Source organism: Ornithodoros turicata, chromosome 1, assembly GCF_037126465.1.
Source record: "Ornithodoros turicata isolate Travis chromosome 1, ASM3712646v1, whole genome shotgun sequence".
In the NCBI taxonomy this organism is placed as follows: domain Eukaryota; kingdom Metazoa; phylum Arthropoda; class Arachnida; order Ixodida; family Argasidae; genus Ornithodoros; species Ornithodoros turicata.
Genome location: NC_088201.1, coordinates 32,764,159 through 32,776,597, shown reverse-complemented (window position 1 = coordinate 32,776,597; position 12,439 = coordinate 32,764,159). Strand labels below are relative to the sequence as shown.

The 12,439-nt window shown below is 44.4% G+C and overlaps 1 protein-coding gene and 1 long non-coding RNA gene across 3 annotated transcripts in view; both read right to left on the bottom strand.

The window, feature by feature from the left end:
- LOC135377915 (annulin-like) overlaps window positions 1–8,684 on the bottom strand; it is a 38,901-nt gene extending 30,217 nt beyond the window's left edge. Inside the window, exons 1-2 of one of the 2 annotated variants that reach the window (XM_064610675.1) lie at window positions 8,643–8,684; window positions 5,644–5,823 (exon numbers count right to left, since the gene is read on the bottom strand). In XM_064610675.1, the coding sequence (XP_064466745.1) occupies window positions 5,644–5,809 (166 nt within the window). In that variant the 5' untranslated portion in view covers window positions 5,810–5,823; window positions 8,643–8,684. Of the gene's footprint in view, window positions 1–5,643; window positions 5,907–8,642 lie in introns of those variants that run through there. The other variant, XM_064610674.1, reaches the window with a different exon arrangement.
- Window positions 8,685–9,075: 391 nt separating this feature from the next.
- LOC135398050 (uncharacterized) lies at window positions 9,076–12,188 on the bottom strand. Its single transcript, XR_010423975.1, has 3 exons — window positions 12,010–12,188; window positions 11,299–11,487; window positions 9,076–9,103 (listed from the first exon to the last, which is right to left on the bottom strand). It is a non-coding gene; the product is annotated as an uncharacterized LOC135398050 (long non-coding RNA).
- Between the last annotated feature and the right edge of the window lie 251 nt (window positions 12,189–12,439).

The following is a 12,439-nucleotide window of genomic DNA, read 5'->3' as shown; positions in this document are numbered from 1 at the left end:
GCATTAAGAGCCTTCGAGTAATGAGAGGAAGCAGGTGTTCTAAAGACGGCAAATGCAATGGCGGCGTGGGCCCATTTGGCCAAGGCCTTTCACGGGTGTCTGTTGCGGCAGACGCCGTGATTACTCCTTTTACCACCGAAGGCCAGCAGCAGCCTCCCTTCGGAAGGCTTTTTTTACCTCAAGATAGCCAGGAAGACACGAAATGTATCTTATCGACTTTGTTGTGTTTCAACCGAAGCTGTATAACAATAATAATTTGGAGTAGATCTATACACGTAAGGAAGCAGGAAGTTCACGCATGTGACAAGTTTGCCTTACGCCTCTCGACCCGAAAAGAGAATCTACAGATATCCCATGCCCAGGCAGTTTCTAAACAGTAATTTGCTGTTCACTTTCACACTTTTGGTTAGTATACTATGAGCTCCATGCAAGACCGTCTCCAGGCAAGTGCGGGGCACGGCGCTGTGAACCGATGCGGGGCCTGATATAAAAATAATAGAAGCACAGAAAAAAGAAAAAACTGTATAATGGCCATAGTTGCGTTGGCGCCATAAAACACCAAAGCGACAAAACAACAAAACTGCTTAAGCAGTACGATATTTGCTACGTTGTTTTACTACACTTTTGTGCATTTTGATGGCCTATTTGGTACATATTGGTATGAGTACAAAACTGTTGGCAAGAATGTGGCAACATCTACATTGGAACTGCGCAGCTATGTGTCGCTATAAGACGCCGTTTAAGAATACAACGCTACGAAATTCTCGGAAATTCATAACATCTAACGAGCGTTACTGAATTCTATGCTATAGTTCAAGCGCTGTTCAATAAGCTACAGCAACTATGCACTATATGTGAATGTGATTTCAATAGCAAAACTTTTGCAGCATCGCAGAAGTTGAGCAAACATTTTCCCCTTTTTTCAACGTGTGAGGGTTTGTTTGGAACCTGAGTGCTGCAAAAACATACAAAACAAGACATGCGAAAACCACACCTTTTGTCTCTGGCTGCTCTATACGTTAGAAATAGAACTTAGCTTTGAGACGTCGAATGTTGCTGATCGAAAGCTACAACTTACAGGAGTGCATGCAGGCTTCGTACGAAGTTCATTCAATTAGATAGTTACCTTAAAGAAAAAATTTAAAAAATAAAAGAAATAAAAAAAAACAGGTATTCATTTCTTTCTGGTATGTACACACATAGGTTATCTTGTTGGACATACATTCCTTTACAAACTCATCATCAAATTTTTAGCTGGAATTGTAAGAAGGATTTACTAAAACCCAAATTGAAGAAGCATCTAGTTTTAATGAGAAGCTTTCGTGCAGAATCTGCACTTCATCAGGTGCACTTTTCCACTGAAGTGCAGATTCTGCACGAAAGCTTGTTATTAAAACTAGATGCCCCTAACCGTTTGAATTTTGTTCTGACTATCTCCTTCGTGGACTTGACGGCGTTTTTGTATTTTTGAGGAATTATTACTGAGCAAGGAGCGTAAATCCTATCTAAACATCACCATAGCACAGTTCAGGCTACCCGAGGAAAGTTACGACAGAAACATCCGCATTGCATTGTGATTCGACACTCGTTGCACTCTGCTATATTATTCTGCTCCTCTTTGTGGGTGCCAAAGGCACAACAGAAAACTATTGGATCCCCTTACATTTCTAAAATGGCATAGCGCCGCGAGGAATTGTTTGCGTGAAAGATGTCTCTCGACTGGTAGATTTCACTGTTTTCCAGTGCTTAGTGAGCTGAGATTTTCGGTTTGGGCCTTAGAGACTTCTTTACAGCGCTCAGAAGATGACAAAAAATCGCAAAATCGCGGACCCACTCACAAACTAAGACACCTGAAACCAGGAATTTTATCTCATCGAGTGCTAGCAAAATATAACTGAAAATAAATACAACCAAAAATATTTATGGAGGTGGTAGGTGGGTACCTCCTGCGCGATTTTTTGTCATCTATGGTTAGCCGATGAGAGTCGTTGATGTTTTGGTTTCAAGCTAGGTGCAAGGTGTAACATATTTACAATAACAGGTATAGTACAACATATAACATCAATAGGGTAGCAACCAAAACCGGTTCGAGGCCAACTTCCGCACCGGGGCAAGATGACGGTGAAGCCCCCCCCCACCTCCCTCCTCCCCAAATATAGAAAAGAAAAGCACTGTCTAAAGATTACACAATAGCCGGAAAAGTGTAGAAATTACACAGCTACGCTTCGTCGTTTGCTACGAAGACATGACAGGTAATTTATTCTGTTGTAGAAATGTCCCGCACTTCCAAGCTCTGCGGAAAAAATTCTAGCTCAAAAGAACAGCGACATAGGAACGTTCTAAATCTTACAGTGAAAACTTTTTCTGCTTTCGTTTGATGGCCAAACATATGAGTTCCCGGAATCCCTCGGGCAGCCCCCCACCCCCCCACCCTCTCCCTCCGCGGTGGAAGGTACCCAGGGCGGCTACGTCTCTCGTTTTCTCTTTCTTTTTTTTTTTAATTGTTGAACGTCATTCCTCCACTTCTCGGTTGGAGAAATAGGGACGGTGGGTGCCACGACCACCTTAAATTACTCGTAGTGTGTCTCTTGAATCACATTCTGAAATGCTTGGCGGCAACTACAAATAAGAAATGCATGGAAGTTGGCTACGTCATCCCACGCTGTCTGCGCTCTTGTTCAGGCTTGCTAATCGACCCTCTTATCTAAAGCAGTATTGTCTTCAATGCTATTCTATACTAAGCCAGAATACACGGTACCGTATCATTTCTACCAACTTTTCATTCGGACCACCTTCGCGTTCAGACCAGGTTCTCAAGTGTACCAGAAATTTCTTGACTGAGAAGAGCAAGTGGTATAAATAAGTAGCTGGGTATACCGGGTGTTTCAGTTAAATCCCCGGGCTAAATAATTCGCGAACCGATGCACCAATCGAATAACTTTCTTTTTTTACAAGTATCTGTCCAATACCGCCTACAAGATGCCCACCGCGTGAATGAGCGGGAAGCGCTCATTATTTAAATAAAAATTCAAATGAATTTCGTGAAAAAAGATAACTTCTAAAGCAGGGCGCCGTCGGCATTAAAATGGGTACTACCCCTTTTGGGACCTTCAGTGGACACCTTTTAGAGAAAAATCTGCCACCGAAGCGGGTCATTTCTTGCAGTAATTAATTGGTTTCGGTTTACGTATTTTTGTCGCGGCTGGTCGCGGCGAAGCGCGAAAGGACGTAATTCATTGGTGGATAAGGGAGTGGAAGAGCGTCCTTTTGCGCTTCACCGCGACCAGCCGCGACAAAAATATGTAAACCGAAACCAATTTATTACTGCAACAAATGACCCGCTTCGGTTACAGATTTTTCTCTAAAAAGTATCTACTGAAGGTCCCAGAAGGGGTAGTACCCATTTTAATGCCGACCGCGCCCTGCTTTAGAAGTTAGCTTTATTCACGAAACTCATTAGAATTTTTATTTAAATAATGAGCGCCTCCCGCTCATTCACGCGGTGCACATCTTGTAGGCGGTATTGGACATATACTTGTAAAAAAGAAAGTTATTCGATTGGTGCACCGGTTCGCGAATTATTTAGCCCGGGGATTTAACTGAAACACCCGGTATAACCGACGTCCCCATTCGCCAGATACTGATCTCGACTAATCGCTAAATTCGATTACTACCCATATTCGGTATAGATAACGGGGTCATAGTGATGTCTCCATTGGTCCATGACCATTGTCTCAACGTTACTCTACTCTACCATCGCGTCTGCTCTTCGGACGACAGGAAAGAAGAAAAGGGAACTCGAGGGTTCACCACCGCTAAAGAGCAACTCTGAACTAGACAAAAGAAAATATCGTTATAATACAAAAACAACGTCACTCAGAATCAACTGCAGAACGATTATCATTGTGGCGATTAACGGCAAAGCAAGGGCATTAAGTTCAGGGGAGGTGTGTATAGCCACTAGGGAAATGTGATTCACGCTCACAGACACACAAATACATCCGCTCTACTGGAGCTGAATGCTCTAAATGGCTGCTCACAGATCGAAAGTGTTACCTAACGCGTGGCACTAAGTGCTCCTCGTAAGAGGCCCTGCTAGGCAGATGGCCAACTTGGCCAATTACGCACGCCACGGCTCTGTGTCTGGTCCTTGAACTGCACAAATTCTGCGCTTCTTTCTTTGGAACATCCCGTCAATCACGGCAGAACCACAGAAAAATGTCAACGCCTACTACCTATAATGACAACAACGCGGAAGGTCCCTACGTGTGTGGGCCATATAGACCGAGATCCCCAGATTTACATTCGACTGGGAATGCGCGTTGAAGCTCTTTCCTTCCTCCTTGTCTGTGTATACAAGACGCCCCCTCGATCTTGATCATCCAGGAAGTGCGTTGGTTGGCAGAGCTGCGAGGAGATGACTGTTTGAGCTCAAACACTGTTGTTCCACGAAAAAGAGGCGAAACCCGATTGAAATGGCAAACGTACAGAAAAAAGCCAACATTACAGAACCTCTCCTCAAGGTACATAATCGCCTTCACACTGAAGTGCAGTACAGCACCTACCGGCAGAGTAAACTGCGTTTTAGAAGCAGACGAAACTAGCAAATTCTATTCGGCATTTTATGTGCTGGCATACCCATTGGACTCGTTACCATGAGCAGACGTGCTCTCGCATAAAAAGGCGTCGATTTTCGACGATAGTAGGTATCTCTGTAGGAACTTGGGCGACGATAGTTTCACAGCTCCTCCAAATTATTTCGTAACAATTTCCAACAAAAATTAAAAGCACATCTCGGTTATATTATGTAATTAAAGAAATCAAAATTTTAATTGCAGAAATATTACACAGTGTGTTAGTAGATTTTAAAAGAAGAAAAATCGCGGTTCACAAAACCTGCCGCGAGCCTCTTTTCAGTCGGCCAAGCGCAAGCTTTGCTCATCACCGAGCTTTTCCACCATCTTGTCTACATTGCGCCCTTTTATCTGAGTTGCAATTAACGCCTCCCCTGTCTATGCCTAAATACGTAAGAAATATAATTTACAAATTATCGTTCTTCTCATATTTTGCGAGCTAGCCATCCCAATTGTCAATAATCCGGAATTTGGTTGAAATGGTGAATACGTGATCGCAGATATTGAAGATAACGCTTAATATCCACATCAAATTGATAATTCAAAAACATTTTTCATTTGCGCTATGCTTGCAGTACAAGGCGTTGTTTTCAATGCACTTTCGCGTTAAAACGGGAGGGAGCGAACGTTTTGGCGATGCCGCAGTTAGCCCCGCAAAAACGTAACACTGCATCTCATAATAGTGTCAAATGAAAATTTGCTGTGACACACCAAATTTCTCTACAGTCTAAGCTGGTATCGACACTTACATGCTGGTCGTGATCTCCAAATTGCGCGTATTTTGTGAATTTATTGAAGGCTTTTTTGGTGCGCGAAATACTACTGCTCTACAGCATCACATGACACAGGCCGTGAGCTTAGACCGTTATGGTCTCAACAAGCATGCGTAGAGTGCGTGAGAACATGCGTGTGAACCATAACGTCGGTCTTTCTGCAACATATGTGAAAGCTCGCGCCTCATGAAACTGAGAGCGACCTAAACCTCGTACGTGCGTTTGTTTCAACTCACCGGGAGGAGGGATCAAATGCGCTGGCTTCGCGTCTGGCTGAGGCGTGGTTCGGAAACAGGAGAGCACCTTTCCCATGGCTGCGAAGAAGGGTTCTCCCGAAGTAATAGCAGTGCTTCTATCCGCTGCCGGCCTACTCACGTCCCCCTCACTTCTGCGTTCCGTCATCCCACGACTTTCGCCTGCACACATAAACAAACACGGAGCGGCCCAAGTGGAGTTCCACAATAGATGCGCCCCTTTCCGTTACATGAGCTCCAGAGGAACAATCGGGAGCACAACGAAGATGATCACGCGCGGCAGTTATGGTACCTGATACCGACGTCAGACGGTCCCGGGTGTGAGATCAGTTGATGAGCAGTGAAAGCGAACCGGCAAAAGTAGGTGATTCCTATACGGTTGCGCCCATACCTCGAAGGAATGTAGGAACCCATTTCAATTTGTTGCGCAAGAAGATTGGGAGCTCATGGCTGAGAAGTCGATCGGACGTTTTTTGTTGGGGCAGGCGACAAGAACTGTACAAGTTACTCAGCAGAGGTATTACAGTTATATAACACAGAAAGTAAGCAAAGAAGCGAGAGACAAGCGGGCTGGTGCAACCAACTTGTAAGTAACATTTCCTTGAGTATTGGAAGAACGTGAAGACAAGAGACACGGGTTCGTCCCTTCGTGTCTTCTCCTAATGGAAAATGCTACCTACAAGGTCAGAAAGTAATTTAGCTACAGAAAAAGGTACCAAAATGTAACTCAGTTACAATTACAGTTACTCATCAAATGTAAAAAAATCAGAATAATCAAATCACCTATCATCAGTTACTTCTGGTGGTGTCCGTTTACAGTAGCCAGATACTACGTTTCCCGCAACACATTTAAAAATAATATTGTTCATGACCTACACTGTAAACTTTTTCACACCTTTAAAGGTGTGCGCTATGCACATTCAACCTGGTTGCGTAACATTGCATCTCCAGGATGATATTTTACAAAATTCGGAAAGCATTACTAAAGATCAAGTGTCAGTGCAAATCTTGCTTTCATTATGTCTTGGATATCATAGGTACGAGCTAATGCATATATGCATCGCTACTGAAAATTGTGCACGCGCAAGTGTCTACAATACTGTTGAACAACGTTGAGATGTTGCTAGACTGAATTTTTGGAGGACAGACAACACTCGAGTAAAGAAAATTTGTGCGAAACCGTGCTCCATTATGATCTTGCCAAAATTACACCCAAAAAGGCGTACGCTATGCACGTTATTACACCTTTAAAGGTGTGAAAAGATTTAGAGTGTATGAACTGTAGATGATACAAATATTTATGTGAGCAATGGAACGTGTGTGCACAAAACAGATCACCTAACAGAAGCAACAAATAAGCACACTAAGATCCATGTTATATTAGTCGCTATATGGCACTAGATGTGGAACTCATCATCAAAGCGGTGCATACATACCACGATAAAACAAATTCATGAAAAGAGAGGTTAAAAATCTAGAGAATTAATTGGGTGTGATGATGAGAACACCTAAAGTCTCATTTGAGTATGTGATATTTTAAATGAATGCTAAAGCCCATGCGAGACAAGTAGCTATGAGGAAAATGAAAATCTTGATCGCAGTAGAAACGACTACCTTTGGAAAGAAAAGAGACACTACCACAGACAGACATTTACAACAGAATCGTTAAACCACAGCAGAAAGTAAAGTACAAGCTATAGGCAAAGTATAATTATGTCACAGTTACAGTTACTCATTTTTTAAAGTATTTGGGTACAGTAATTTTGACGTACAGTAACTTAATTCCTACTTGTAATTAATTACGTCACAGGTTTGGTGGCGACCGCTGCCCTTTGGCACCGCCACTGGCGTCAGTGCTTATGAATGGGCGATTTAAGTAAGGATGAGAAACATTGAGGGTTCCATTGCACTTCGTTCGAGCACGTACTCCATGCGCCACTAAGATTTGCTTGTTTCTCTACCATCATTTCTCATACGTTTTAGAGCACAGGTCTTAGGCGCCCGTTCCTGCGTTGAGCGGCGTTGGCGTGATAACCGGCACAGCGAACGAGGAGCGAAGCGAAGGATGAAAGTACGGGAGAGCGTGAGGAGGAAAGCGAAGAACGCCTGGCACGCCTGAGAAGCCGGGACGTATCTGGTTGCAGTTCGGTGAGCTTGGCTCCAAACTTACGACTGGAACCGTGGCTTCCGCACAACCGCATGTATGAAAAAGTCGTAAATCCGCAAAAGTTAGTATACGTGGCACTGAATTGCGCTACAGACATAAACGGGCTGTACCTCACCAACGTGGACAACGACTTCACGAACTGCGATATGAGCGCTACCTGAAGAAAGTACTATGTGTGGAAAATAAAAACAGTGGTGTATAACTCAACAGCTGCGCACAAATTTCGCTTTACCGAGTATCGTAATCCTCCAGTGAAGTGTTTTTTTTTTCTTTTTTTCTTTTTTATAACGATAACTGATCATTCGTGCTTTACGTCGCGAGACAACAATGATTACGAGCGACACCAGAGCTACAGTGGTCGGTCTGCGGATTAATGTTGACCACGTGAGGGAATTTACCGCCGTATTCTCACTCAGCCCTGAGGGATCCCTGCGCTTCAAAGGAACTTTCAGCAGCTTTGGCAATGCATTGGGCACGCGCAGCGAGCCCTGAGTGAGAATACGGCGGTGAGTGAGAATACGGCAGTTCAGTGATTTGAGTCCGGTGTCTGATCGACTTGTAACTATAATGATCGACATTACGGAATAGGCTACATGTTGTATTTGTCGTATATTTGTCGTAAATTAGTAAAGACGAAGTAGCCGACGAATGAATGGGAAATATCTTCAACACACTGGTTTTCGCGCTTATGGTCAGATGGAGAAACACGGCAATGGCCCTGTACACCACACAGAGTTTCTTTTCGTGCAAACGGTATCCTGAAATTAATTTTCAGCGCACCAGTATCGACAGTTTTGGGGATTTAAGTACTTACCATGTGTTATGTTTGGACCACTCAGTATAGCGGTGTCAACTCTGGCACCTCCTGTAAAATAAAGGAGCGCTTGAAAGTCTTCCGCCGCAGATTTCGTGGAATGACACTTGAGATTGATTACTCGCACCCGCAGAGAAATGACACAGTACATTTATGTTTGAACATTCTATGGGTAGGACAGGCATTTTACGCGTTCAGACATCCATAAAGCCAACTTGCATCGCGAAGCACGAAAATATTGATCATGCACTCGCCTCTGGTGGCGTGTGCCATTGAGCTCGAAATAATGTGAGCAAACAGCTGCGACGCCTCTAGTTGGCTACGGCAGGCAGAGCAGAGGCACAGTTCCTGCAGAAAGTTCCAGTCCATATCCATATCTCGTGAACAACGATGCGAAGAAACTTCGCTGGAAAGCTGGCGTCCTGGCTTACTGTAGGGTAGCGTTGCATTCTCTGTTCCGCCTATATACAGTAGACAGTTTCCAGTTTTTGATGGCTTCGAGTATGAGTGCTAGTAGTCTGCACGAAAGTGTGCAGGACAATGATATCATTGTGCGCCATAAAAAGCCCAACCATCATCATCATCAACAACAACAATGATATCAGGTGGTCAGAAGTCGGAAGAAGTAACCCGTTATAAGATCAGCAAGAGGGTTTGGAGTACAGGGCCAAAGCACTATCATGCAGTCCAAACATGACGTTAGTACCTACACCATTCTATTGAAAAGTTATCTGGGAACTCTACCTAGAATCTAGTTATCTGGGAAATGACGCTCAGGTGCCCTGTAGCACATTCAAGTTCACCATACGGTATTTTATTTGTGTGGATGGATGTCACTTGTGGGAAAGTGTGTCCAGGAGAGACCCACTTTTGTCTGTGTTGAGCTCGGTAGTTCGTCATTGCAACACAAAAGTTTTGTCTTAGGTATCTTACCGCTGGCTCGAGATACAGACACGACTTCAGTGAAAATTAAGTAGAAATCAAAGAACTCAGGGAAAACACGTGCTGACACCAGAAATCGAACCTGGGTCTTCTGATCTCCGGAGGCTTACGTGTCTGTGACGTCCCTAATCGTGGTCTGCCTCGTTCAATTCTCGTTGTTTAAGTAGAAATACAGAGGTGTTTTGGTAATGCCGACTAAATCTGCGCATGTAGAATGCATTCTGCCGAACTCTGCATATAGACCAAGGGTGAGGGGGAGAGAAGGGGGAGGGGGTGCCTAGGGAGCTTCAGCCTGTCTTTACGAGGTGTGTGTCTAAGCAAACCGGAAAGGCAAGCTCCTCCATCATCACATTGCATAACAACAGCGCAACAATATTTCGTCTGCTCGCTAAGAGAGGCGGGGGAGGCATATTGCGTGGTTGCTACTCCTGCGTACATTATTACTGTGCAGTGAAAGCACGCTTCACAGGAGACCGCCACGAACGGACAGACGGACGGACGCTTCATCTGACTTGACTCTCTACTTGTAGAATGCGTCCTACATTAAAAGGAGCAGTGAAACTTTGAGGTCTGTTTAATGTAAGCATGTAGAAGCGGCACAATGCACTGGAGGTTAGGTGTGTTTAGCAGGTCTTTATCGGCGAAGGGCTTCATTTCGCAGAGCTGCGTATGATGAGAAATAATGGTCAGTTACCCCTTGCACTCGAGCATTCAATATTATTCCGCTCATTGGTTGTGTACTCATCGTAAAGATGAGTTTGGAAAATCACCAACAATGTTACGAAACACTGAAAATTGTTGCTGGTGCTATCGCGTGTACTCCATCCCATCAGGGCATGCTAGAGATTAAAGCAATTCTGCAAGTACTACATGTACATGCTGGGCAGGAGATTATGTATTTTCTCATTCATAAACAGCGCTCTCGCTTTTAGATATTTGTATATCTTTGATTTGATTTGAAATTTTCTGGCGCAAGGATATCAGAGATCAAACTGCGCCGGACTAGGTACGTTTCTTGGTTGTACAGCGGATTGATTGGTCGGTCAGTTGGATTGGTTCGTTGTCCATAACGTTGTGTCACTGGGTGTGTGTCCACCTCTGCTAATGCTCTCTAGTGAGCAACGTATGGTCAACTTTCAAATCATTGTCAGTAGCAATTTTTGCCTTAGGCTGTGCCACTGTTATTGAGGGGTGGAACTTCGGACACCTCCAGGCGAGGGAGACGCCAATATTCCTCTGTTTCACATTGTGAAACTTCGGAGGTACAACTGGCGAGGGGATCACTGGGTCCTCTACACATAGAGGGGATTCCGGGCGTACCCCCGGCGGGAGAGTCACCAATCCTCCTCTGTCCTACGGACTTCGGAGTACCACCCGTATTTGTATATTTATTCATCTTTTTCTCTTTTGCATCCGAGACACGCTCATTATTTTGCGGAGTTTTTTGCGTTAGCCTCCGTAGTGACACGAAACAAACTGCTCATAAAATACCTCAGACCTCGAAGCTCTGTGGTTATTGTCAGCTTAGGCTCCGGGGAAGAAAGCCTTCGCATTTCAGTTATACTTCCTGCAGACTTTAGGACAAGATTCAGCTTGGGACGCTATTTTCACGACTCAATATTTGTGTAACAAAGAAACGTTTCAAGCATGGCGTTATAAATGCACAGTCACTGCGATCGCAACGCAAATGAAAAGTATATGTGGGAAGACTCACCTTTGGAGCACCTACACCAGATTGGCAACGCAATTTTTTTAGTCTTCTTCTTGGAGCTTTCTTTGAGCTCACTGTTTGAGACTGCACGTCCTCCCATCTTCTCATGAAGCTCTACCTGTCTGCAATACTCGACATCTTCAGGAGATACATTATTTTCTGTAAGTACACCTTGGAAACCTTCCTCCGCAGCTAAAGAACAAACAGAGGAAACATTTCTTGTGGTTTCAATGTCAACCAACACGCCGTATATAGATGTACAGATCCCGACAAAAGTTTACGGAACACCAGAGCGACGAATTTCTTGAAAGGAGCGACACCCTAGCAGCGAACAGGAGTGGACACATGAGAAGTGCGTGGAGTACAGCTTGGGACAAAAGTTTACGGAACACCGGGATGTCGCATTTCTCCAATGGAGCGGCTATATAGCAGCAAACCGAAGTCAGCACACATACTGAGAAATGGATGGAATTACCGGCCACCTGTTTCTTATTCGATCTCTTCCTGATAGCTAGCAGGGGGCCGCTCCGCTGAAGAAATACGCAGGTGCTGTGTTCCGTAAACTTTTGTCCCAAGTTGTACTCTGTCACCTGTTTGTAAGTCTATATCTGCTGCTGTTTGCAGCAACGGTATAGCTCCGATGGCTATATACACCATTCTGGTGTTCCGTAAACTTTTGTCGGGACCTGTACTTGAGCATATATAAAAACTCACTTGCACTGCCAGATTCATCAATAAGCTCGGAAAAACTGGATGCACGGCGCATAAGCACACCAATATGTCCCACAAATGGATGAGGTGGTTCGAAAGAGCTACTGGAGGGAACGTTTGCATATTCCGCCTCCATGTACGCATTGGAATACTGCGAAGGGTCAGTGCTGAGAAGATGTTTGGTGAGCTCCTCACTGCTGTTGACAAACGGCGATGCGCTGAGGTCATCGAAATGGCTTGCAGAGGGTTCCGTCTCAGTGCCCATAGTTTGGCCTTCTAGTGTAAGAAACACCAAGATGTTTTTAGAAGAGCAGCTTAGAGTTACTATCAGACATTCCCGTTCAGTTCTTCAAAAAAAGTCACAAACAAGACCAACACCTGGTGGACGAAAAGATTAACTGTCGTATTGTCGCACCGCCCTTACGGACCCCGA